Here is a 25,660-nt window from a genome sequence, read left to right as displayed (position 1 = left end):
CAATCAAAATCTCTAGGGGGAATTTGATCAAATTGTGGAGGCTGTAAATAGGCCAAATGGGGTCAAAATTTGGGCTGTTTCAATTTGGCAGGTCTGAATGTTTCCCGCATTATGTTTATAAAGATATCCTTTAAGGTATTTTAAGAATATCTTTAAGATATCTTCCTTTATCTTAAAGGAATATAAGAAGAATGGAGGTGCTGCAGAATATGAAGCTCCAGTTAGAAATATTAAAGAATACAGATGAGTAATGCAGTATGCTTTTTTTTTCCATGTAATTGTGCAACCACTATATTTAGATACAAGCCGGTAGACCACAGGCAGATCCTGCTGCCACTGCGGGAGGCTTTTGAGGACCTGTTCTCCCAGACGTACTCCAGGAAGCAGAACCTGACCTTCCTGGGCCATGTACAGACCTGCTTTCGGGAAAAGCGCTGGCAGGATCTGCTTCGACTCATGGACCATGTTTGCAAGTCTGCTCTGGCTAAGGAGCTGCAAGAAAAGCCAGAAGGTAGGGTACAAGAACAAGTAGCAAGTGAGAAGACTTGTGTCAATCATTGACACGCTGATATTTTCTTGCCTGGGCAGATTCCTCTCTGCTGCAGCAGTGGGAGGCTCTGGCATCCAAGCTGAGCCAGACCCAGCAGCAGATCCGAGCCTGTGAGACAGCCATGGTGTTTGCTTTTGTGGAGGTAATACTTCTCGAATACACACACATTCCTTCTCTTACCACTGCAGCAGCTCTCACCATGAGTGTCCTGTAGGGAACGTTGGCTAAGGCAGTGAAGAAGGGCCACTGGATCCTGCTAGATGAGATCAACCTGGCAGCAGCAGAAACGCTGGAGTGTCTGAGTGGGCTGCTGGAGGGCAGTACTGGCTCTCTGGTCTTACTGGATCGTGGAGACACTGGTGAGGCCAGTCGTCATGTTACTCCTTTGTTTTGTTTATATTACATGCCAATCCGCTAGGGGGCACTGTCATACCAGCAGTGCAAATGCACTGGCATTTATAAGAATATAAATGTTATGGCGTTTATACTCTTCTTTATGTTATGTGTGTTTCTGTGATGAACATGGTGGAATAAAGTGGACCAGATCCAAAACAGAAGTTATCTTTACTGACTAACAGTCAGGACTAGCTTCCAGTAACGTTTGATGGAATCAGTTTCTAACACTGGGGAGTCTTGGCTTGAAAACACTCCTCTTTACCATAAAGAAGAAAATGCAGCACATCTACAACTGCCTCCATCTCCTGCTAGAGGAAAGAGTGTGCTGCATCTGGTTGTGGTTCCTTATATCTGACTTTCCTCCATGACACTTTTTATGAATGAACTGATTAAACTGGATACAGTAAGTTCAGCTGTTACCAGAACAACAAAGAAATCGACTAATTAATATGCTATAGTCTATACTTGGTCTCCTATACTTATGCTGCTGTTCAGGATGATCAGAAATGTCACTAATGTCACGTGTGTATTCCAGAGCACCTGGTTCGCCACCAAGACTTCCGCCTCTTTGCATGCATGAACCCAGCTACTGATGTGGGGAAAAGGAACCTTCCTCTGGGTCTCAGAAACAGGTAAGCTTTCACTATGACTACTGACTCCAGATCAGTTCAGCATGGAGGCTGAAGCTAACAACTACTGGTCCAAGATGGGCCAAGACCAGAGTGAACGTTTACCATCCTAATAAAACTCCAATCCCAATAACATCATAACGGTTAATATGATTGATGTTTTATGACCTTTCAAAGTTTCATTATGCAGTTGATGAATATCTACCCATCAATTGCATGAGTAAATGCATTTACCCATCCCAGGAACCTCCTACTTCCAGGAGGCCATGTTCAATACTTGAGCTTCCTGTGTGAAACATTTACTCAGAACATAATATGGGGAAAAAAATACCACATTATAATTCTACATATTATATATTATCAGTCTTTCCACATTGTTTCCAATGTTTGATTTGCAACTCTTCTATCTTCTGGCAGCAGCAGGCTGTGCTCCACTTCTGATACTGACATGAGTGTTTTTCTTTCAAATCTGGCATTTTTATTTCTGTCTGCCTGCATAGCAGTGCTACAACTGAAGTGTTGTCAGCATCTTTGCTGCTGAATAAAGAGTATGTTCATGTGTAAAGTTACTGTTGAGTTCAGAGTAACCTGGAGCAAAATTGTCAACTCAGAAGTACTTGAGGGCCACACAATAAAAAAAAAGAAAATAAATTGTGGTATGAATTTCTTTTTCTACCAGCTAAGAAATATGAGTCAGATTTGTTTGTATGGAAGGCGTGTGTAAACCGTCTTTGAGGAAAGGTAAACAGTTTGCAAATTACTTTGGGCTCATGAAACAAATAGAACCAAATGTAATTTATTCTCATCAGTAAGAGGAAGATTTGTGTCTGTATTTCTTTAAAAGAGCCTGCTGTGTTTAGCCAAGTTGTTATCATTGATTAAAAGCAGATTTGGTGCACCAAAGTCTGAATTTGAGTAAAGGTTACTAGTTAGATGTGGTCCTAGTCACTGTGAAACCAAGGAGAAAACAAAAAGATTGTTTATCAGAAAGCAAAAACTTTGTTTTGCCTAAAATGTCTTATTGTAAGGAGATTTTTAAAATTAAAAATAATTGTCAAAAAGGGAACCAAATGTGTAAATTACACACTTTGGCCATTCTCCAGTCAAACCAGTTTAAAAAATTACCATTTTAAGCTGTTCTAACTTTTAATGCATGGAGGGGAAACAGAGAACCTGTAGTTGGAAGGTGAAGATGTTTCTTTTTTCTCTCGTTTTTTCGGACTTGTCCAGATTTACTGAGCTGTATGTGCATGAGCTGGAGAACGAGGGAGACCTGAGGATCCTCGTGTCAGACTACCTCAAGTGCTTGAACCCACCCAAGAGTGTCATCAGTGGTATCATAAGGTCAGCCATAACATGTTATCACAGTTCTTGTTCATTTCCATCTGTTAGTCTGACCATGAACCACTTCAGTCTGCTTTGTTCACTTCAGCACAATCTGCTTTGACTAGATCTCACTGAATTATTGTGGTTGTGCCTCAGTTTCTATCTGGCAGCTCGGCGGGAGGCCTCTTCCCGCCTGGTGGACGGGACCGGTCACAGACCTCACTACAGCCTGCGCACACTGTGCCGGGCTCTGAGCTACGCAGCAGCTAACCCCTGCCTCAGCGTTCAGCGTTCTCTGTACGAGGTGAGGCCAGGCGGCGTACAGGGCTGCTCCTTCTTACTGTGGGATGGCAGACGTTTGAAAATCTGTTGTGACATTCCATCCATGACTCTTTTCAGGGCTTCTGTTTGAGCTTCCTCACACAGCTGGACAGGAGCTCCCATCCTCTGGTCCAAAAGCTGGTGTGTCAACACATCCTAGCAGGGAACACCAAATGTCTGAAACAGGCAAGTCTCAAATTGTTTTGCTTATATTTTATCATATCCAGGACCTGCTAAATGGCTAGATAAAGTAAGCAATTCCATATTTGTAGGTATGCACTGATGTGAAAATTTGGGCTGATATTTTTATTAAATTCGGTGTAGACCACTCCACTTACATTGCCTCTCTTAAATGCTATGCTGTATCACTATCTATGTCATATGACCAACCCTTTCCCCCTACTGAAGTGTGGAGATAAGTACCAGCTATCGATATCGGCACATTTTTACTTATCGGACCGATACCGATGTTAATGCTGATATATCATATATCTCTCCATATTTGTGCACTGGTAACACATATAAAAAAAATGTGTTTTTTCATGTTTAAATCTTGATAAATCAATTCTGTAACTAAGTTATTGATATACAGTATCTCTGCTGAAGTGGAAATCAGTAGAAAGTTTTCCTAATGAGTGTTTGGTATGTTTTCTCCAGCTGATCCCAGCTCCACCAGGCCGGACCTGTGTGCAGATAGAGGGCTACTGGGTTCCACAGGGAGAACTGGAGCCAGCTCTGGATCCCAGTTACATCCTCACTGCTTCAGTAAAGCTCAACCTGCGGGATCTGTCCAGAGTGGTATCTGCAGGGTAGGGAAACTCTGACCCAGCCTGACTCTGTCCCGGATGTCCCTGATATTCAATAGCTTGGATCCCAAGGTCAGCTCAGATAATCTGGGCTCTTTGTAAAGATTAAATGTGTCATGTTAGATGTAGTGTTCTCCATCTGCGCTCTGTGTCACTGGGACAGGCCAGACTGGATGAGGATGAGGATCATCATGTTAATATGAGCAGTGATTGAGCTACATACATTGACTATGCAATAGGATAACATCTCACTCTGGTTGAGCACATAATGTGTTGATCTTTGTCATTTGTGGCACTGACAGAAAAATAAATGGTCCAGTTTTATAAATCTTAGCCTTGAGTTATGCAGTCTGCTGAGAGGTTTACATCCACTCATCATGGACACGGATCTCAGGTTTCTGGACTGGCCTCATTAGTTTGAACTGCTCTATGTGTGACGATGTGGATTCTCTCTAATCCACACAGGGTCAAAATAATGCATACCTGCTGAAACACACCCACTAACATCTGGATAAATATTCACACTTTTATTTAGACTGGTTATTGAATGGGTTTGGAGTACAGTTAAGGTCAAGGTCATTCCAGGATGCCCAGTTCAGCAATGAAACACAGTTCATTTGTGGTAAAGTTCAATAATTTAGAGGTGAACATCATTTTTCCTTATTTCATCCAATTTATGCAATGCACTAGAAAGTGTCAGTAAACCAACCCCACAGCATGGTGGTTCCACCACCACAATGCTCTCTGGCATTGACCTGGTTCTGGGTTCCTCTGGATTTCCATTCATCCTAAGGGGAAATCTGGGTCAGATATTTGGAACAATTAGATGTTCCAACAGACACAAACACAAACACACATCCAGACTACAATGGATTAAACACACTAAGTTTAATCTTCTGGATGGACCCCGACATCAAACCTGTTGAACATTTATGCTAAAGGTCAGATCTGTGTCAGGAGCCCAGCCAGTTCAAATGAGCTCTATCAGTTCTGCCAAGAAGAATGTTCAAATATCCATCTGGGATTCAGTCAGGAGTGTGTCACTGGCTGTTTATGGTCGAGGTGCAACTTCCTAAGAGACATTTATTGAAAACATGAGTGTGTGTATGTATATATTCGAGCATGTGTGAACATTAGAAAATTTGCAATCAATTCACTCAGGTCCAGTTGTGATAAATCCTTGTAGAGGTTTGTTCTACATACGGCTTAGCTCTTGATATCACAGACTGATTTGACTGCTGTGATTAAATGATTTGTGCAGCTCTGGTTATATAATCTGTCCATTGTGGATCAAGTTCATCATTAAATCCATGTTGAGTGGATGTGCTTATTAGCTTAGTTTCATCCTCTCTCATTACAACGAGCCTCTGCACTCGGCTAATGACTAATCAATGCTGTGTCCTGCCATGTTTGGGCCCTACAGGACGCACCCAGTGCTGATCCAGGGGGAGACGTCTGTTGGGAAGACCAGCCTGATCCGCTGGCTGGCAACAGCCACTGGGAACCAGTGTGTGAGGATCAACAACCATGAGCACACCGACATCCAGGAGTACATTGGCTGCTACTCCTCAGACGACAGGGGCAAGCTGGTGTTCAAAGAGGGTAAGAGTGGTGAAACACTCTTACCATATTGACTTTACGAGTCAATATGAAAAAGCTTGTCTAGGCATCAGTTCCACATGACTGACTCAGTGGGACATTTTTATTATTGTGGCATACCTCAAAGTTTTGGGAACATTATTCAAGTTCACAGTCGGGCTTCGCCGAGTTCAGTTCTACAGACGGTCATTGATCTCTACAAAGCTTGACCTGTCGACTGTGATTTTGACCGATACTGAAATTCTTGTCTGAAAAGTCAAAGTTGCTAAGTTGGCAATAGTGGAGTGACTGTTGACCACATAGTCCAGACATGACCTGGTGGGCCGAACTGTCAGTCAGTTCTCTTTCACAGTGATCAGCAGCTGATTTTCAGACCTTTGCAGAGATGGATCAGATCAGTTTTATCAGCTCATCACTCTGGGCTGATTTACCAGGTCATCCCTAATTTATTTTTGGTTCTGTGATTCTGGTCCATTCCTCGTCATCATCCCACTCAGTCTTCAGCCTTGCTTTTAGTTTCATAATTTACTTACTTGGTAGTAAATGACATGTGAAATTCTAGATGTGTGAAAAGATATTTAATGTTTGTGCGCTCTTCCTGAGCTCCATGCCCTTAGTAGCATGGAGCTCAGGAAGCTGGTTGTCCTACATGCTGATGTTCACTTATTCAGTTCATTAGATTGAATAAGTGATGTTCTTTTTTGCCTGTAATTTTTGTTAAATAGAGCTTATTTTTGTTCTGTATGTGAGTTTATGTGAGCTGTAGAACCTGGTGAGACCTACTTGATATGTAGAACCAAACCTTTACAAGAGGAAGGCATAAACTTGCTTTGTCTCTTGTCTTCAATTCTTCAACAAGAAGAGAAAAAAATGAAAAATGATCCTTAACTGTTTGGAGAACTAAGGAATTCCCCAAGAGGTTCATTGTGGAAACCCTCAGATTTTCTGGATTGCATAATAAATGTTGACGCTGTATTCAGGTGTCCTGCTTGATGCCATGAGGAAAGGCTACTGGGTGATCCTGGATGAGCTGAACCTGGCCCCCACCGACGTCCTGGAGGCTCTCAACAGGCTGCTGGATGACAACAGGGAACTGTTTGTGGCTGAGACGCAGGAAGTCATCAGGGCTCATCCCAGATTCATGCTGTTTGCAACACAGAATCCCCCAGGGCTCTACGGAGGCAGAAAGGTACGTCATCACATCAGGACAGCTGTTCTGATCTCTGCTCCAGCTGATGTACTAAGAAAAACCAACATGTTCCATCATCCCTCCCCCCGCTTCCCTGCTGAGTCTCACGATTTTTTCCACTTTTCAGTTTTTGATGTGTTTTTAACCCAGACATGCAGTTTGATGTTATTGTCATCAATGAACTGATAAATAAGTCAGATGAGACATTCAGTGTTTTCCTCCCTCCAGTTCCTCATCAGCTCAGTTCATTGTTTCCAGTTGACAACTTGTACAATCGAAGCTCTTTACAGGACGATCAGGTCAGATTCACATAGAGAATCCATTTAGCTCAACTTTAGATCATGTTCATCCAAATCCAGTCTGAGCTTCCAGTCCCATTCAAATCCCATTAGATCCAGTCCAGTTCAGCTGATTGCTAAATGCTCATCTGTGTAAGGAGTCAGTGGAATGCATGTGGTGACAGTGGAGAGGAATCCCAACAGGAAGACAAACTTTGTTCAGCTCAGGGGTTGTAATGGAGCTGGTTGTGTGTCCAGGTTCTGTCCCGGGCGTTCAGGAACCGCTTTGTGGAGCTGCACTTCGATGAGCTGCCCAGTGCAGAGCTGGAGACCATCCTGCACCAGAGGTGTAGCTTACCTCCATCCTACTGCACCAAGCTGGTCAAGGTCATGCTGGACCTTCAGGTAGTTTTACCTTAATCTGTGTGTGTACCGGCTGTGTTGATACCTACTGCAGCCTCATATCCCCCTGTACCTTCCAGTCATTGCGCAGAGGATCTTCTGTGTTTGCGGGGAAACATGGCTTCATCACTCTGAGAGACCTGTTCCGCTGGGCGGAGCGCTACCGGCTGGAGGAGCAGGCTGAGGCCACTCAGGACTGGCTGCAGCACCTAGCAGATGACGGTGAGTCTCATCAGACATGAGGCCCCGCCTCCTGTAGAGGCTGGCTGGCTGAGCAGAGTGTTTGGGTCCAGGCTACATGCTGCTGGCTGGACGGGTCAGGAAGCAGGAGGAGGAGGCCGTCATCCTGGACACCCTGCAGAAGCACTTCAAACGGACGGTGAACCCCGACAGCCTGTTCTCCCAGAAACAGCTCATCAGTCAGTTCAGTGAGTAGCAGTCATCTCACTCTGCAGGCGCAGGCCGTAACTTTGCCTCCCAAGCAAAGCCTTCTGTTAGTTCTGCATCTGCTTTGTAGGGAAAATATCTTTGACGGGAAATATCGTCCATAGAATGGGTGAAAAGTTCTCTAATACAACTATAAAACAATTTAGAGGCTTAAATAAGTGATGAGTTGTGGCAGATGGGCCTGCTGTGACTGTGGTAATAGTTGGAGGTTTTGACAGAAGCACTGATCCCTCAGCATGACTCCTGCTGCCATCACCAGGTCCTGCAGTGGGCAGCGTTGCAGCGGTACCAGAGGAGTTCCGTCATGTGGTGTGGACCCAGAGCCTGAGGAGGATGGCGGTGCTGCTGGGGCGAGCGCTGCGCTTCGGGGAGTCGGTTCTGCTGGTGGGAGACACAGGGTGAGCTCCTTCCTGCTGCTGCTCTGTGCCCGTCCTCTGCTCTTCCTTTCTGACTCTATGAAGGATGGAGATTTTTCCTTGTCAATCATAACAAGCTCTTTTAATCCTGTTTCCTCTCCAGATGTGGGAAAACCACCATTTGCCAGCTGTATGCAGCTCTGGCTGGACAGAAGTTCTTCTCTGTCAACTGTCACATGCACATGGAAACGTCGGACTTCCTGGGAGGCCTGCGGCCCGTTAGATACACCCAGCAGGTACTTATGAACACATGTAGGCGTTCTGGTAAGATCTTTTATTAATCCATTGTGAACTGGAGCTATGTTAATAAACCATCCATCCATCCATCCATTTTCTTCCTCTTATCCGGGGTCGGGTCGCGGGGGTAGCAGCTTCAGAAGGGAGGCCCAGACTTCTCTCTCCCCAGCCACTTGTTCCAGCTCTTCCGGGGGAATCCCAAGGTGTTCTTAGGCCAGCCAAGAGACATAGTCCCTCCAGAGTGTCCTGGGTCTTCCCCGGGGCCTCCTCCCGGTGGGATGTGCCTGGAACACCTCACCAGGGAGGTGTCCAGGAGGCATCCTGAGCAGATGCCCGAACCACCTCAAATGGCTCCTCTCGACGTGAAGGAGCAGCGGATGACTCCCTCCTGGATGACTGAGATTCTCACCCTATCTCTAAGGGAGAGCCCAGACACCCTACAGAGAAAACCCATTTCGGCCGCTTGTATCCGTAATCTCGTTCTTTCGGTCATGGCCCAAAGCTCATGACCATAGATGAGGGTGGGAACGTAGATCAACTGGTAAATCGAGAGCTTCGCTTTTTGACTCAGCTCTCTCTTCATCACGACAGACCAGTACAGCGCCCGCTTCACAGCAGACGCTGCGCCAATCCGCCTGTCGATCTCCCGCTCCCTTCTTCCCTCATTCGTGAACAAGATCCCAAGATACTTGAACTCCTCCAAGTATTGTTGATAAACCAAGATGAATAAAATAGAGGCCAAACAAATCCTGCAGAAGCAGACCAGGCCTTCTAAGCAAAGTCTTCTGTTATCTCTGCTTCTACTTTGTAGGAAAAATTTTTTTTCAATGGGAAATATCTGGAACCGTTCATAGAATGGGTGAAAGGTTCTCTTAATACAAAACATTCACTGACAGGATGAGCAGGAGGCTAACACCTGAAGCTACTGATGAAGAAGCCAGTGAAGGAACAAACTAAGGAGTGTAATGGACTTCTAGTCGCAATAGGTCTATTGTAGATCCATCTTGTAATGATCAGTTGTGTGTGATCATTCCTAGACTGTTGGTGAGGATGTCAGGCTGTTTGAGTGGAACCATGGACCATTGGTGCTGGCCTTGAAGGAGGGCGGAGTCTTCCTCCTGGATGAGATCTCACTCGCAGACGATTCTGTGCTGGAAAGGCTCAACAGGTACAAGTGGAGAACCGGTCCTGGTTCCGATAGTCTCCACAAAAACATTTTCCTTCATTTTTCTATCATAAACTTTTCTTTGTTTCTTTCTTTGAGAACTGTTTAAATATTTCAAGGTGTTTCCTCATCAATTGATAATTTAACCTTTAGCCTGATTTGGCCTTTCTGCTCTTTCTAAGTGCTGGCAACATCTATTTTTGTCAGTTTAGAGTAACAATTTCCTCTGAGTTGCTAAATAGTTGAGCAGAATTTGTCGTGATGCGCTGTGTTTCCTGCCAGTGTCCTGGAGACAGAGAAAAGTCTGGTGCTGGCAGAGAAGGGCAGCGGAGACAACGACGACGTGGAGCTGATCAGAGCGGCTGCAGGCTTCCGCCTGGTGGCCACCATGAACCCTGGAGGAGACTTTGGCAAGAAGGAGGTACAGAGATCTGTAGGGAGGAAGATGGCAGACATGGGAATTACCCCAAAGGTCAACTATAATCTGACCTTCTGACTTATAGAATCCACCAATGGATGCTTATTCACATTTTGTCATAATACAAACACAAACTCAACTGAAACAAAATATTATACATAATTCCCCAAAAAGTTCTCAAATGAGTGAATCTGTCTCAGTCTGCTCTAATATGTTATCTCTGGGTTTGTCCTGTTTTTAGCTCTGAGCAGAAGTCGAACACATGCATTATGTGTGCCTGGTTCATAATGTTGTAGTTTGAACCTTACATTTGAGCGTCTTTATTATTCGTTAATTGAGAACAAAGGGCTTAACGGGTATTTAGAAAAGGATTTTCTATTACTATTCAAAATTCTGCAACTCAAAGTGAGGACTAATCATGGCAAACAGTGGAAAGATCCAAAGATTTTAAGCAGGTTAGCAATATGCTATAAGTGGAGGTGAACTCTGACCTTTGTTCTGCTGGACAGCTGTCTCCTGCCCTGAGGAACCGCTTCACTGAGATCTGGTGTCCTCAGAGCAGCAGCCGCAGCGACCTGGTCCAAATCATCCAACACAACCTGCGCTCTGGACTCTCATTAAATGGTAAACAAAGATCTGGGTTAGTTTAGCTGGGCCTCCCTGGGATTATTATGTCCGGGATTAGTGCTGCTGATGTCTTTACAGTGAACATGTTGCGTGTGTTTAATGGAATCCAGGCATAGACGTTGCAGAAGTGATGCTGGACTTCATGGAGTGGCTGGGCCAGCAGGACTTTGGCCGTCGCTGCGTCCTGAGCGTCAGAGACATCCTCTCCTGGGTGAACTTCATCAACGCTGTGTGTGAGAGGGATGAGGCCGGCTGCATGACCATGAGAGCAGCTGAGGAACAGGAGGAAGACGAGGAGGAGGCAGAGTGGGACCTCAGACTGGATGCTGTCACAGCTTGTGTCCATGCTGCCTGCTTGGTTTACATAGATGGCCTCGGCTCAGGTAAGCTGCAGCCCTGTCTCAGTGTTCCTCTGGGAGCTTCAGCTCATCCAGAGCTTCCTTGCAGGAACTACAGCGTCCTGTGCAGACGGTGCCCTGGCTGCACGCCGGATGTGTCTGGCTTTCCTGCAGCGGAGGCTGAGTAAGACGACCCGGATTGATGAGGAGATGCTGGAGGCCCTGAGGGTCTATGACCCCTGCCTGCCACGGGACCCTCAGTGGGGAGAGGACTTCTTTGGCATCAGCCCCTTCTACATCGCCATAGGTATGGATGTTAATTATCTCTCTGTATCAGCACTCTGCAGTCAGAAAGTCCAACTTTCTCAATGTCCCATCACTGCTCACTGCTCTGAGGCACCTGAAGGTCTTCTTTTTGTGATTTTTACAATCTCCTGCTCATTTTCACACAAGATTCACACACAACCAAACAAGTGAATGCTGTTTTGTTGTGAATGCTTATCTCAACTGCATTGGAATATTATTGTACTGTTAATTCTTTTAATGAAGATGGGAGGGGGCTGTTGAATCTCAAGTATTTTGACAGGCTTTAGAGCTGTCTGTAAACTGGACCTCCACTGGATTGGATTGTAATTAAAATTTGATTGGACTCTTTTTTTTAGTTCATGTCCTGAGAGGACTCTCCTGTAAATAACCAGGATTAAATACAATTGAATGTACGTAATCTGTCTTTTGTGAAGGAAGGAATATGTGGGAATATTCCCCTAGAACAAAGTGACTGAGTGAGTCTGAATGAGTCTGCATTGTTGCACACATTTCTACATTTACAGAAGTGTAAGAAAATGTTCAGTCTAATGTCTCCATAGCTCTTATGCAACTAACTATCAGATCTGATATGCTGGTATGAAGCTGTTTTTAAAAATGCAAGGTTGACATGAAAAGCCAAGTTTATTCTGTTTTATTGCATTTGCAATATATTAACAGCTTATTATACTGTGGAGCTGCACCAATAGAATCATCCAGAGACAACTGGCTGGTTAAATCCTGACAAATCAAAGTTTCTTTTCTTCTATTCATTAAATGCATCAGAAATAAGAATTGTGATAATATTCTGTCCAACAATGCAACTAGTACTGTGTTTTTAGTTAAAGTTAATAAAAATCAGTTTGGGATATGCACTGACACATTTTGTCATTTTGTCTCTTGTTCATCTGATGTTGAAATTAAAACTACGACCACCAAAAGACAAAGGTGCAGAACATTTTGTCCTAAACATTTCCTATGAATGACCCGATGTTCCATCAGGATCTGAAGCTGAGAGCCGCAGCCTGTCTGACTACGCCCTCACAGCAGGCACTGCAGCCATGAATGCCCAGAGGCTTTTGCGGGCTCTGAAGCTGCAGAGGCCCGTGCTGCTGGAGGGCTCCCCCGGAGTGGGAAAGACGAGTCTGGTGGCGGCGCTGGCCAAGGCCTCCGGGAACCAGCTGGTCAGAATCAACCTGTCTGAGCAAACGGTAAGGCTGTGATCCCCCTGCACTCTGAGAGCGTCCGGTAGCAGCGGTGTGTTCATGCTGTTCTCTCTGGCAGGACATCACTGACCTGTTCGGGACAGATCTTCCTGTGGAGGGAGGGAAAGGAGGAGAGTTTGCGTGGCGAGACGGCCCCCTGCTGGCTGCTTTGAAGGCTGGCCACTGGGTTGTCCTGGATGAAGTAAGAAATACAATAGTTTCTACAGGAGTTTTATGTTTGGACTCTATTTTTAGGTTTATGGTTATGATTCACCTCAGGTAAGTTTGTCTCTCGCTGCTGCAGAAGAAGCTGAAAAGTTTAAATGTAGTAGATTATCCATTTCATCGAGTCCATGTGATTACAGTCTAAACTCGTGTTGAATGCTAAATGAGAATGATGAGCGCTGCTGTTCGTCCCTCAGCTGAACCTGGCCTCCCAGTCGGTGTTGGAAGGGCTCAACGCCTGCTTTGACCACAGGGCAGAGATTTACATTCCTGAGCTGGGCTTGAGCTTCCAGGTCCAGCAGAAGAAGACCAAGATCTTCGGCTGCCAGAACCCGTTCACACAGGGCGGTGGACGCAAGGGACTGCCCAAATCCTTCCTCAACAGGTTCACTCAGGTGACAAAGTGACTTTGTTAATAGTGTAGTCTCTTCAAAATGTCCAAAAGTGATAACAGGAGTTTTAAATGAACAATGTTTATAAGCTAGTAAGGATCCCAGTAGAGATGCACATATTACAGAATGATCATCATTTCCAGTCAGTTCCTCAGTGCGTCTCTAACGTCTTCCATTCTCATGCTGCATCTTTAGTTCAGGACCGTTTCTGAAGTTCTAATGCTGCCAGTGACATCATCCTTTCTGCTCATACTGAAACCCATTGATCTCAATATCACCACTGCTTACTGGCTGCTTCTGTGTGTACACAATCTTTCTAGGTCTTTGTGGACCAGCTCACCTACAAAGACATGGAGTTCATTGGAAATTCTATTTTTCCCAGCATTGACAAGGAAATCATCGCAAAAATGGTTGGGTTCAATAACAGGGTGAGTTTCTCTGAGAGAAGTGAGCTCTGTCTGGTAGTCAAAGGTTACGAATACCTTCAGATGAGGAAAAATAACCTGCTCTGCTGTGTTTCACTGAGTTCATATTCAAGCCAGTGATGGTGAGCTTCTGTGGTGCCAGATAAAACCTCATTCATCAGCCTTTAGCACAGAGCTTACATCTACTATCACTATGTTCATACTGTTCCTGTTTATTGTTTCAACCCAAAGTGAACAGGTGCTTCATCATCTTTTATTTGGAGTCAGCTGCATCAAAACTCTGTCCCAGAAGTCCACAGGGTTGGTTACATAGAATGTTTGAGTTCATGTAGTTCTCTACCATATTCTGTTCCCAACCAGCCAGTCTTGTTCATGATCAAGCCACATGGCCTGATGGCCAGTGACAGCTGCTTGTGTACTACTAGTTAATATCTGATAGCATCACTGCTGCAGAAAATGTTACTCGTCTTCAATAAATGAATGATTTTCTTGACCCCTTTAAATATAATCAGTGGAAAAATCCAGAAACACAGTCTATGTAGTGTAACAAATTCAATTTCAGTCTTTTCTTCTTCCACTCATTCAGGCCAAGTAAAGCCCGTTTTGTTGCTGTTTTCCTCCAGCTTGTTCAGGAGGTCTGTGTGGAGAGGCTGTGGGGGCAGAAGGGAAGCCCCTGGGAGTTCAACCTGCGGGACGTATTCCGCTGGTGTCAGCTGATGCTTACTGACCAGTCGCCAGGATTTTTCAACCCAGGCCAGCATGTGGCCTTGGTGTATGCTGACAGAATGAGAACTGAGGCAGATAAGGCAAAGGTAAGCTCAACACCCACTGAACCTATTGCTCAAAGATGTTGAACTTTCAACCTTTTTCACTCTGTAACAGTGAAAAAGGTTACCACTCTGAGGATGTGTGTGAGCCAGCAGCTGATGGGTCAGTGTGTGTGTGCAGGTCCTGCTGGTGTTCAGGGAGGTGTTTGGGGAGGACTATGAGCCTTACTGTGGCTCCAAACACTTCCACATCACTCCTCTCAGCGTTCAGGTTGGTCAGCGCTGTTGAACCTCGTCTTGCCATCTGTCTCATTAACATGGCTGAAGTCGTCTTTGTGCCCTGCTTGCTGCTGCTTTAGGTGGGCTTCTCTGTGCTGTGTCGCAGTGGGGGGGCCCCTGTGGATCTGGACCCCCCACTGTCCATCACACACCAGTGCCTGAAGCCTTTAGAGTCTCTGATGAAGTGTGTGGATATGGGCTGGATGACCATAGTTGTTGGTCCCACAGCCAGTGGGAAGACCAGCCTGGTGAGACTGCTGGCCCTGCTGACGGGGCACCGTCTCCGGGTGTTGGCCATGAACAGCGCCATGGACACCACGGAGCTGCTGGGGGGATTCGAGCAGGTAGTGTTTCAGCCTCCGCTCTACTGCAGAACACCAGCGATCACTGTAAGCTTTCCCTCTCGTCCTGTATGCAGGTGGACATCATGCGTCCATGGCAGCAAGTGCTAGAGACAGTCGACTACATGGTCGCCATGGTGATAAGGCGTGGACTGATGTCTCTCAACGATGGCACCCAGGACACAGAGTTTCTGCTGCAGACATGGGGTGTGTTCTGCCAGTGGCTGAAGGAGAACGGACTACAAAGACCAGCAGGAGCAGTGACCTGTGAGGCTCTCAACAAGATGGAGGTCATCATCCTCCTGCTGCAGAAACTCAACACCAAGCTCAAAGTGTTCACCGGTAATTTACAGTGCACCATATGCAGGATGCCGTTTCCATGGTTTCAGTGGCGACGTGCCCTAACGTAGCGGGCTTTGCCTTCAGACATGTCCAAACTGCAGATGGACTTCACTCTGCTGAAGGAGCGTCTGGCCCAGCTGGAGGACGGCTGGACCAACGGCGGCTTCGAATGGCTGGACGGGATGCTGGTCCAGGCCCTGCAGGCGGGGGACTGGCTGCTCATGGACAATGTCAACTTCTGCGGGTACCAACTTCTGCATCATCTCTCTAGTTCTCCAAATAGTTTTTGATCATTAATGACAGAAAAAAACAATCAACTCCAAACAGAGAAAGTTTGATGATTTTTCTAAAATGTGGCAGCCACATTTTCTTTGTACCTGAGTTGGTCAGACTCTCATAGAAAGTGTTTCTTGCAGTGAGCAACACTCACCAGCAGATTAGTTTGGGACGGGTCAGGGTTCTGGTGGAAGATCAGACTTTAGCTTAGTCTCTGATGGGTGATGGCCAATCAGCTCTCAGGTAGTTTGGAGACAACCACTGAGCATGTGTTTCTTACTCAGTGCTTCTGTCCTGGATCGCCTCAATGCTCTTCTGGAGCCCAACGGATCCCTCACCATCAATGAGCGCGGTGTAATCGATGGGAAGACCCCCAGGATCACCCCTCACCCCAACTTCAGGTTAGCACTGGCGGGTATTTCGAGGTTTGGATGGTTCTGTTCAGCTGATGTGTTCCTGGCTTTGCAGGCTGTTCCTCACCATGGACCCGGTGCATGGAGAGCTCTCCAGAGCTATGAGAAACAGAGGGGTGGAGGTCTACATCCCAGGGGAACGTGAGGGGTTGTGCTGGGACACTTTGGACCTAAAGACCCTGCTCCACTCTGCCGGTGTGACAGGGAACTGTGTGTGTGACTTGCTCATTCAAATCCATCAAGACATCAGAAGTGCCATCTGGGGTAAGCCTTGTGAAATCTGCTGCACTTCCACTAGTGGAGCCGAAGTTTTCAGACACTTCTCTGCCTCTCAGACTCCTCAGCCTCTTCAGTGGCGGCCCTTCTCCACGCTGCCTCTCTGCTGTCCTGCCAGCTGCAGCGAGGTGCAGACCTTCGCAGCGCCCTGCAGCACGCCTGTACTGAGGTCTACGCCTTCTGTCAGCGCTCCGCTGCCAACCAGAAGGTATGGTACTGCCTTCTGATGGCACTCAGGTCACACCCTTACATTATTGACACACAACAGTGGAGGGAATTTCACAGTGTTATGTAGGCGAAAATGTGCAACACGTCTCCCCCCATTATAGGGACATTTAATGCCAAGGGTTTGAACTGGTCCAGGAAAAATGGGTTGCTCATGGTTGGACCTTCTTGTGCGGCTAAATAAAAGCGTAATAATGGTTTCATGCATAAATTGTCTTTTGTATTTAATCGTCTTGAAACGTGGTAAATCTGAAACATTTAAAGTGAATATATTATGTTTTTTAATTCTTTCTTTCACATGTAAATTATTCACTTATGGTATATAAAGTAGAACTGCAATGCTTTGGTCTGATCTCCTGGTTATTGTAGCTCCACAGACCGCTGGTTTACCTCTGTACTGAGGCCCAATTTAGAGCAACAAAATGTTTTGGAGCAACTCGTTTCGCTGTGTTTTTTTTAAATGTGAATGAGACATTTCACGTCCCACCCCCACTGTAGTTTGATAGCAGCGATACAGTTATCTACCAACAGAGAAACTTTTTATTCAAAAGTTTATTAAAGATGCCAACAACAGAGGACTAGTCCATCCAGCCTTACATGTTGGAGTCAGACTCTGACCCAGAGCTTCCAATTTCAGCATAACTGAACTTGGACTACAAAATTGGGAAAGAAAATTTCGGATTCACAAAACTGATTAGCCAGAAGTAATGACCTGGTTTTAAATTAAAAATTTGGCTCTCCAAGCAAATCAAAGTACACAAAAAATTAGGGCTAAAAAAGCGGATTTTGCTTTTATTAAGTGAAACAAAAAAGCGAAAACATAAAGTATGTGTTAGGAAGAAAACATTGTTACAGTACTGAATATTTCAGGTCAAGATGGGAGCAACATGTTAACAAAATGATGTTTTTTATTTCTTGATGGCAAAGAAAGGGGTGGGGTTGGAGGTCGAAAAGGAAATAAATACATTTGTTATTTCTTTCAGCAAGCCCAGCAGGTGATTGAGCAGCACCTGGTTGTCATGGATACGGGTGCCTGGGGAGACGGGCTGCTGTGTGCCGGGGTGTGGCCGGACAGCTTCCCTTCAGCTCTTCTCTCTACTGAAGATTCCTGCTTCTCCTCAGTCCTCAGAGACGGGCAGGTCCTCCTGTTCTGCCTCAACTCCCTCAGCCTGCAGGGGAAACGGTAACAATGAGTAGAAAATGTTCTAGACAATGAAGAAAAATCTTGCTCATCTTTTTAAGTTTATATGTTTTTTACCAACAGAGACCTGTTGATACAGGAGGCACTTGATGCTTTTGAACAGGAGAAATGGCACTTTTGTCATTTCATAAGCTTAAAGTGAATTACTTACTTTAGAAAACACACAATAAGTTTTGTAAATCAGGAAAACTTTCATTCTTTAAATAATCTACAGCCAACCAGACACAACCAATATATACGGTACATATCGTATGTAGAAAGTACCAAGAGCAGCTAAAACACAAGTCTGCTTCATGGTTGGACATTAATGTTGTGTAGTAATTCTGTACTACAGTATTACTCCCTAAAGTATCATTTCATCCTCATCATGCTACGTATCATGCTCTACGTAGCATGATTCGTAGAGAATTATGTTACTCTACCTGCCTCACTACAGAGCAGGTTGAGGTGAAGGATCACATTATGGTCGGAGCTTTTGTGACTGAGAGAACAAATATTGATAGATCCTCAAAGCTGATTTCCAGCTGCTGGCACTGATAAGGTGAAGGGGTTATGTCACCACCTCTGGCAGCCTGAATGGTTCCCTAAATGATGCTTTGACAGAGACAGTCCTGTCCATTTGTCTGTCATGTTTGTCTCCTCTGAGAGTGAAAGTTGGATTAAGACCAGCTGTGTTTGTGCAGGAACCGTCCACTGAGACTGAGGGACCTGCAGCAGGCCTTGCAGAGCAGTGGAGTCCATGAAGACTGTGTGTTTTCTGGAGGAGTGCTGGATCTGGAGGATGGTGATGCTCTCAGGCTCGTCCCCACTGCAGTGAGGCTGGTGACAGAGAGAGCATCCCATGGAGACTGGATCCTCCGCAGCCACTGGCTCTCCAACCTGGGAAAGAGCTCCAAATATCTGCCAGGTTTGTGACTTCCTCAGTTCATTACTTGATTCAAAGAAAGATATCAAATCACTATAAAAGCAGTTAACAGGGAAAAGGAGAGTATGTCCTGTAGGAGGTAGCTGCTGAATACACATGAATTAAAGATGTAAAACACGGACATTTCTGTATTATTTTCCATGCAGCTTCTGTGTGCATGAATAGGACAGATCAGAGACAATCAGCAGACCTCAACTCATGACTGTACCTCTGAGCAGTTGCTGGAAGGCCCTCGTTCTGAGCTGTGTGTGTGTGTCAGGTAAACTGATGTAGTGTGACCTGTTTCAGAGCCGGCGCTGGTCCATGTGGAGGCAGGAAACCGAGCTCTGAAGGCGGTGTTCAGCAGCACCCTGGCTGCAAAGGGGAAAACGCTGGCAGAGCTGCTGCAGCCGCACAGCAAAGGTAGTAACTCTCATCACTGTTCGGTTCTGTTAAGGCAGCTCAAAACCAAGCAGGAAGGAGTTCCGCTGCAGAGGAACACAGTTCAACTGGACCCAAGAGACTCTTAATGCCAACATTAAATCTTTCTTCCTGTAAAATCAGCCCAGCTGGTTCTGGTTGGGCTCTTAGTGACTGCATCACTGTGATACTTCCAGATGAATACAGGATTCTGATGGACATGCGCTGGAACAAGCAATACCTGGATATTCTAACTAACAAGTGCAACTTTGAGGATGAGGAGAGATACATGGAGTTCCTGGAGGCTCTGAATGCAGTGGCTAACAGGTAGATGGACTGACCCTGTGGTCATGTTGACAACATGTTATTTGTATGTTAACTACCACTACAGTTGACTTGTAGAAACCCATCTGATATTATTGTAAATGCTAATAATCTAAAGCATAAACACAGTGAAGTCAAGCATCGTGGTGTGTGTGTGTGTGTGTGTGTGTGTTAGGATTGTTCTGATGATGGACCGGGAGGAGAGAGCCGTCAGTTGCTCCTGCACCTGTCAGTGTGGCTCCGCCCACTTCCTCTCTGAGAGTCGCCACAGCCTTCAGCAAAGGTAACAAACTCTGACTTACAAATGACAAATTTCATAATGAAATGTTTTTCTAAAAGGTTCCTTTTCTCGCCGATGTAGGAAGCTTAGACATCAGTCAGCTGCCTCACCCCGTGCTCATGCACCTGCGAGCGTTCTTTGACCGGTGGGATGCCTACGTCCTGCAGGCCGTGCAGAACGGACAGCCGCACATCTCTGACCACGTCATGTTTGAGGTCAGGAACATTTCCTCTCCCCTGCTGTAGCTTTGTTTATACTGTCCTTGATGCTGTTCACTCTGCTAATGGCCAAAGTAGAATAAGAACTCTGATCCTAACCCTGAAACATCGTGCTGGTTTAAAACAAAAAAAGACCATGCAATGCTGTTTGTATAAGTTGTCCACTGTTTCAAATAGTTTCCGATTTTTGGCTTTGATTTTAGAACTTTGTTATTAAGACCATACAAAAGCTGGTGTTTTTTAATCTCAGGTTGTTTCCATCTAAATTTAAGAGCTGTACAGAACCAGAAACATTACAGAACATCACACAGGGTGTACATCCAGTATATCAGCCTTTCTTACTGAATACAATGTCCATATTGTAAATAAAACCCAGATATAGTAGCTTTTAATTTATTAGAATGTTTAGCAAACAGAATAGACAGAAATAGTTTGAAATGAAGCAGACCTGTCCTGAGTCTTCTGTAAGGTTTCAGTTCAGAGGGTTGTAGTCCTCTGTTGCAGCAACCCTGACTCTGTTTCCCCCTGCTGTTCCGGAGGTTAGATCCTGCAGTTGCTCCGGTGGCGCGACCACTTCTGGGACGTGTGCGTCATGCTTCCGGCCGACTCCCAGGGCGTCTCGGTGCTGTCGCTGCACTGGCAGTGGCTGCAGAAGCACCTCATCCTGCGCCTGCCTCAGCTGCTGATGGGAGACACAGCAGCCACTCTGGAGTAAACACTCTTCCTCTCATCTTTTCATTTCTGACTTTTGATCAGTCTATAATTCCTTTACAACACATTCTTTTTAATTTGCACAGTTTCTTAAGAGGTTATACTGTATAACTGTGTAACTGCTGTTCTTGAATCTCGACTGTACGTTTTGGTGTTTAACTCGACCCTTGTTGTTCTGCAGAGGTCAGCAGGACTTGCAGGCTGTTTCAGCAGCCATCCAGAACCTTTTGTCCACTCCAGTGTCGGTGGCCGCTGCACTCAAAGGCATGCAGAGGTCTCTGGGGAAAGCTCTGCCTTACAAGGTCTGACGAAGCCTTACTGCTAAAGCGTCTCCTTCCCTCTTTACTAACTTTAGTAAATGTTTATATGAAACTCAACATTACTGTAAATATTCTGTAAATGTAAAGTACATACGCTGCATATATACTGTATATATACTGTGTATATATAGGGTCAATTAGAAATGTTTGTCCTCAGCTGGAGGCGGTGGCAGAGTGTGCGTCCCGGCTGCGGCTGCTCAGCATGGCTCTGGATGTGAACGCGCTGCAGCTGGATGAGGCTCTGAGCTGGGGGGGGCAGCAGCTGCTCCGGGTGCAGGCAGCCGGACTCTGGCTCGACATCAAGGAAAGCCTCCTGGAGGCATCAGGTCTGGTTCTGTCTGCTAACAACCAGCTGGACCCACACAAGTCTGGTAAGTTCTACATGTCAATGTGTGGGTGTGTGTTTGGGTGTGTGTGTGCGCATGTTGTTTACATTAGTTTGAAGCTGAGGCATTGTCTCTGTTTGCAGTGGTGAACACGGTGCTCTTAAAGGATCATTTAAGTGTTGTTGTATTTTTTTGAGATTCTTCCTGTTGTTCCATGACATCACCATGAGGTGGTCTGTAACCCAGAGCGATGTGTCATGTCGCACTGCCAGGGGTCCTGGAGAAGCTGCTGCTGAGCGTGGAGCAGCTGCAAAGTCACATGACCTCCAGAGGGCTGTCAGGGGTCAGCTCCATGTCTGATGGAGAGGCAGAGGAGGGCGAGATGCCACATGGGCCGAGCCGGGCTGCTGCAGCTCAGAACCCAGACCCAGCTCTGGCCTTTGATGGAAGGTCTATCTGTCCTCAACCAGCTGCTTCTCAGTGCAGATCTGCTGCACCTGGCTCTGTCTCCATGGTAACCTCTTACTTGTCCCACCACTATAGTAAGACATTGTTGGAAGCCACTCTGATTGTCCTGTGGATCCCCAGTGACCGTGTTGCTGAGGACGACCTGCGCCGCCGGCTGTCCAGACACCTTCGCTTCTGCCTGCAGTCGACGCCGATGAACGTGGGGCAGCTGCAGAGTCTGTGGTTCCTGCTGAGCAGCGACGGGGTCAGCGGGCTGCCTGTACCACCCAGTGGTCACAAACACACGATGGATCATTTCACTTCTGTTCCTACTGGGGCTCAAATCTGGAGTTCTGTTTATAGCAACTTCATAATTTTTTTTATTTGTTTCTGTTCTTTTGTTTTCTTTATTTTGGATATTTAAACTGTCTTCCAGTTCCTGTGTTAAATCTTCATTAGAATCTAAAGTCTATTGACCTGTGAGAATGTGTTATACCATTACCATTATATTACAACAAAACAACAACACAATTATTTATCAAAATAACTTCTGTGACAATTTATCGTCCAGCAAATCTGTTACCATGACGGGCCTACTCCAGGTCTGTGGTTCTGTGTAGTCCTGAGCCTAACTCCTGGTTCTGGTCTGCAGCTTCAGGAGAAGCTGCCCTTGGTGTGGTGTGATCTGCTCTCTGAGGCCCTGGCTGCTCTCTGGAGCTGCAGCGTGACCTCTGACCCCACCCGCTGGCTCAGATGGAACCCAGTGGATCCAGAGACCCAGAAGGATCTGACGCCGCGCCCTGGAGCAGAGAACATGGTTCTGTCTGTTAATCTCTCTCTAGTTGCTGACTGGGAGTGTCAGACTTCTTGCTGGTGGATAACGTGGCTGATGTTTTTTCAGGGCCCTGCGTTGCTGAATAAAGCAGTGTGGTCCCGGTGCATGCTGGGAGTTCTGAGCAGGGGAGAGGTGCAGGCGGAGGCCCCCCTATCCTGTGGGGTCAGCCTGGGGGAGTGGGAGGAGAGGGTCCAGCAGCTGGAGGTCGTCTCTTCTGTCCTGTGGGAAAATCTGACCTTTCCAGCCACAGCCCATTTCAGGTACAGTCCACACACACGCACACACACTGCGTCACCCTACCCCTTCCACTGACTGACAGCAGCCATGCCTCCACAGGGTAACGGACCTGAGGCTGCAGGGGGCGGTGCTGCGGCGGCAGCTCCAGAGCATGGCCGACCTGCTGCCCCCCCACCTTCAGGAGGGCTACATGGAGAGCTGTGAGAGCCTGGTGCAGGATGCCGCGCCGCTCACCGCCGCCCAGGAGATCCAGACGCTCCTCAAGAACTTCCTGCCTCCCCAGCTGCTGCCTGAAGGCCTGATGGCGGCCTGCACAGCCTGTCTGCAGCAGTTTGTCCAGGTCAAAGGTCAGGGCGGGGACTCCCTGGCCCAGTGTGGTGTGTTCTGGGTCAACATGGGCCTGCTGCAGATCCGAGTCTGGACACCGCAGACCATCTTTGACCCGGCGGTGAAGAGGAGCTACAAACTGAACTACGCTCAGCAGGAGGTCTGTTTGGAAACAAAAACATGATGTGGTTGATTATAAAGAAAAAATGAAATGTAGAACTGCACACATGGATTTAGGGAAATTATATTTTCTTCTTGAACAATCGAGTTATTTTCTATTGCAGCTCACAGTGTGACCAGTCCAGTTAGTTTTCCAGTAGTTCTCAGCTGTCAGGCAGCAGGACAGCAGAGCAGGTGTGTGAAAAGTGAAATGACTAAATGCTCTGTGTGTCTGCTGTAGCTGGCTCTGCTGCAGGATGAGTGGAAAGTTCGCAGCGCATCGTCTGAGCTGAAGAGCGGAGAGGAGCTGAAGGAGAGCAGCACCACTGACGGCTTCCAGCATCCCAGGATCAGGTCAGAACACCCAGGAGTCAACCCAGCGTTTCCTTCAGCTCCCAGAAAACTCATCCTGTTCCTGGAAGCTGCTGTACAGGAACGATCTGCTGCTGTTACATGTCAATCATCCGCAGAGTCACTTTTGGCAGCCAATCAGATGTCAGGGGGGCCAGTGCCCTCCTGGACACCCCACAAGCTCCGGTTACCTGTGGATCAGTAGACCTTCTGTCTCATCCACAGACACTGTACACAGAAACAGTGTACAGTGTTAATTTTGACATCAAATTTTTATTTAATTTGAATGTTTGGTGTTGTGTCTGTGTGTGTCTGCATGTGTGCAGATACTTGTGGATCCGCATGCAGCAGGTGAAGGAGCAGATAGCGGAGCTGTCCAGGAAGCAGGCCTTCCGGCCGCAGCAGGCCCAGTATGGCCGCCTGTACCGGGAGCTGCAGCACTACCTGAGCAGCGTGGGCCACATGTCGGCTGTGGAGGAGCTGCTGTCTCAGCTCCTGAAGGCCCTCCAGGACCCGTCCTACTTCAGGTCCGGGTCAGCCGTCCGGGCCCTGCTCAGAGAGGAGGCTGGCTGGCAGAACTCTCAGCAGCGCTTCTGCCAGAAGCTCCTGGACGACTACCCTCTGTTCCCGGATCTGGTGGGCCCGGTCCGGACCGGCCTGCTCCAGCTGCGGCACGGCATGAGGCTGGTGGCCTCCCAGCTGGCCACCTCTCTGACCCCTGTCCCTGGCCTGTCCAAGCTGGTGTCCTGCTTGGTGTCCTTCCCCTCCGTGTCCCCCGGCCTCCCGTCAGACCTGGACCGGGCCCAGTTCCTGTGCTCCAGAACCTGTATAGATGTTGTGCACAGCCTGGAGAAGCTTCTGCCCCAGCAGGAGGCAGGTAGCGTGGCCCCTCAGCCCTCTGCTCTGCTGCTGAACGCTCTGCTGTATGTCCGCTGCCACAGCTTGTCCACAGGAGAGCTCAGTGAGGAGGCATGCAGCCTCTTCAGACACATCTGCCAGGTCAGACCTCCCGCTCGGCCTCTGTCCTCTCATGTTTCAGTAGCGCTGTTGCTGGGTTCCTGTCTGACCGCATGATTCTCCTCAGGCTGTGGTGAACGAGTGGGACAACCAGGAGAAGAGGAAGCAGGAGAAGGAGCAGCTGGAAGCTTCTCTGTACCGCAGCCGCAGCCGTCTGCACGGCTCAGGCCTGACCCAGGACCAGCAGGACGAGACGGACTTCAGGCGCCACTTCCCTCAGTTCAGCAAGGTAGAAATATCCTGCAGCAGGACATCTGCCCGGTCCAGTTCCTACTGCAGAACCACTGGACTCTTTGTCTTTGTTTTACAGTTCTTACTGGTTAGGTTTGGTCTTTTAATAGCAGTCACTGAAGCATGTAGCCTACCTGATAGCTCACAGCAGCACATGCAAAGGCTCATGGGTAATTAGCTTATCAGTTCTCCATTTCTAATGCCCAAGCAGCCATTTTCACCACCAGCTGACTAACACCAGCAGGCCAGGAGAATGAAGTGTGTTGTCCAAGGACACAAACCACGAGCATAAATTACTTGTTTGCAGTTTATGGATTTGAGTTGTTATAGAATGCAAAGGAAATTCTATATATTCCATTCTGAATGAGCATTTTTCTCTAACTCGTTTACTAACAGTGATTGTGATTGGTTGATCTGGTTTGGTTTCCAGGACTTTGCAGATATTTTGTCTCAGCCCAGCCTGGAAGGCCCGGCTGACACAGAACCAGAACATGAGGCCGATGATGCTGCAGCCTCTCTGTCTGGACCTGCCATCAACACACTGGTCCAGGTGCATCAGTGTGTGTGTTTGGGTTACGCCCAATCACTGTGGTACCAGAGCACGCCACCAACCAATCACAGTAAAGAACACATCAAAGCCCTGATCTCTTCCCATCAGATTGCTTCCCCTGTGATGACTCACTTCTATCATCTGATTGGTTAGTAACGTCTGACAGTCAGATATTAATAAAGGTTTACT

At 46.9% G+C, this 25,660-nt stretch overlaps 1 protein-coding gene across 1 annotated transcript in view; it reads left to right on the top strand.

Annotated features, from left to right (window-relative positions):
* The window catches only part of mdn1 (midasin AAA ATPase 1), a 55,100-nt gene that overhangs the window by 8,600 nt on the left and 20,840 nt on the right, over positions 1 to 25,660 (top strand). Inside the window, 52 exon segments of the mRNA XM_032584393.1 lie at positions 300 to 511; positions 589 to 692; positions 765 to 909; positions 1,482 to 1,578; positions 2,806 to 2,919; positions 3,058 to 3,205; positions 3,301 to 3,408; positions 3,880 to 4,031; positions 5,452 to 5,630; positions 6,608 to 6,816; positions 7,353 to 7,499; positions 7,577 to 7,718; positions 7,790 to 7,924; positions 8,203 to 8,341; positions 8,463 to 8,595; positions 9,634 to 9,764; positions 10,044 to 10,182; positions 10,689 to 10,803; positions 10,917 to 11,189; positions 11,254 to 11,451; positions 12,450 to 12,658; positions 12,732 to 12,854; positions 13,075 to 13,272; positions 13,590 to 13,697; positions 14,318 to 14,506; positions 14,643 to 14,732; positions 14,821 to 15,084; positions 15,159 to 15,423; positions 15,508 to 15,667; positions 15,984 to 16,100; positions 16,168 to 16,376; positions 16,448 to 16,596; positions 17,597 to 17,796; positions 18,498 to 18,721; positions 19,028 to 19,141; positions 19,336 to 19,465; positions 19,638 to 19,689; positions 19,691 to 19,745; positions 19,824 to 19,957; positions 20,505 to 20,671; positions 20,853 to 20,973; positions 21,149 to 21,362; positions 21,590 to 21,702; positions 21,704 to 21,831; positions 21,906 to 22,029; positions 22,417 to 22,581; positions 22,666 to 22,859; positions 22,936 to 23,323; positions 23,564 to 23,676; positions 24,000 to 24,672; positions 24,758 to 24,919; positions 25,352 to 25,619. Coding sequence (XP_032440284.1) covers positions 300 to 511; positions 589 to 692; positions 765 to 909; positions 1,482 to 1,578; positions 2,806 to 2,919; positions 3,058 to 3,205; positions 3,301 to 3,408; positions 3,880 to 4,031; positions 5,452 to 5,630; positions 6,608 to 6,816; positions 7,353 to 7,499; positions 7,577 to 7,718; positions 7,790 to 7,924; positions 8,203 to 8,341; positions 8,463 to 8,595; positions 9,634 to 9,764; positions 10,044 to 10,182; positions 10,689 to 10,803; positions 10,917 to 11,189; positions 11,254 to 11,451; positions 12,450 to 12,658; positions 12,732 to 12,854; positions 13,075 to 13,272; positions 13,590 to 13,697; positions 14,318 to 14,506; positions 14,643 to 14,732; positions 14,821 to 15,084; positions 15,159 to 15,423; positions 15,508 to 15,667; positions 15,984 to 16,100; positions 16,168 to 16,376; positions 16,448 to 16,596; positions 17,597 to 17,796; positions 18,498 to 18,721; positions 19,028 to 19,141; positions 19,336 to 19,465; positions 19,638 to 19,689; positions 19,691 to 19,745; positions 19,824 to 19,957; positions 20,505 to 20,671; positions 20,853 to 20,973; positions 21,149 to 21,362; positions 21,590 to 21,702; positions 21,704 to 21,831; positions 21,906 to 22,029; positions 22,417 to 22,581; positions 22,666 to 22,859; positions 22,936 to 23,323; positions 23,564 to 23,676; positions 24,000 to 24,672; positions 24,758 to 24,919; positions 25,352 to 25,619 — 8,840 coding nt within the window.

This window comes from Xiphophorus hellerii, chromosome 15 (genome assembly GCF_003331165.1).
Source record: "Xiphophorus hellerii strain 12219 chromosome 15, Xiphophorus_hellerii-4.1, whole genome shotgun sequence".
Classification (NCBI taxonomy): domain Eukaryota; kingdom Metazoa; phylum Chordata; class Actinopteri; order Cyprinodontiformes; family Poeciliidae; genus Xiphophorus; species Xiphophorus hellerii.
This window is presented reverse-complemented; position numbering and strand designations above follow the sequence as displayed.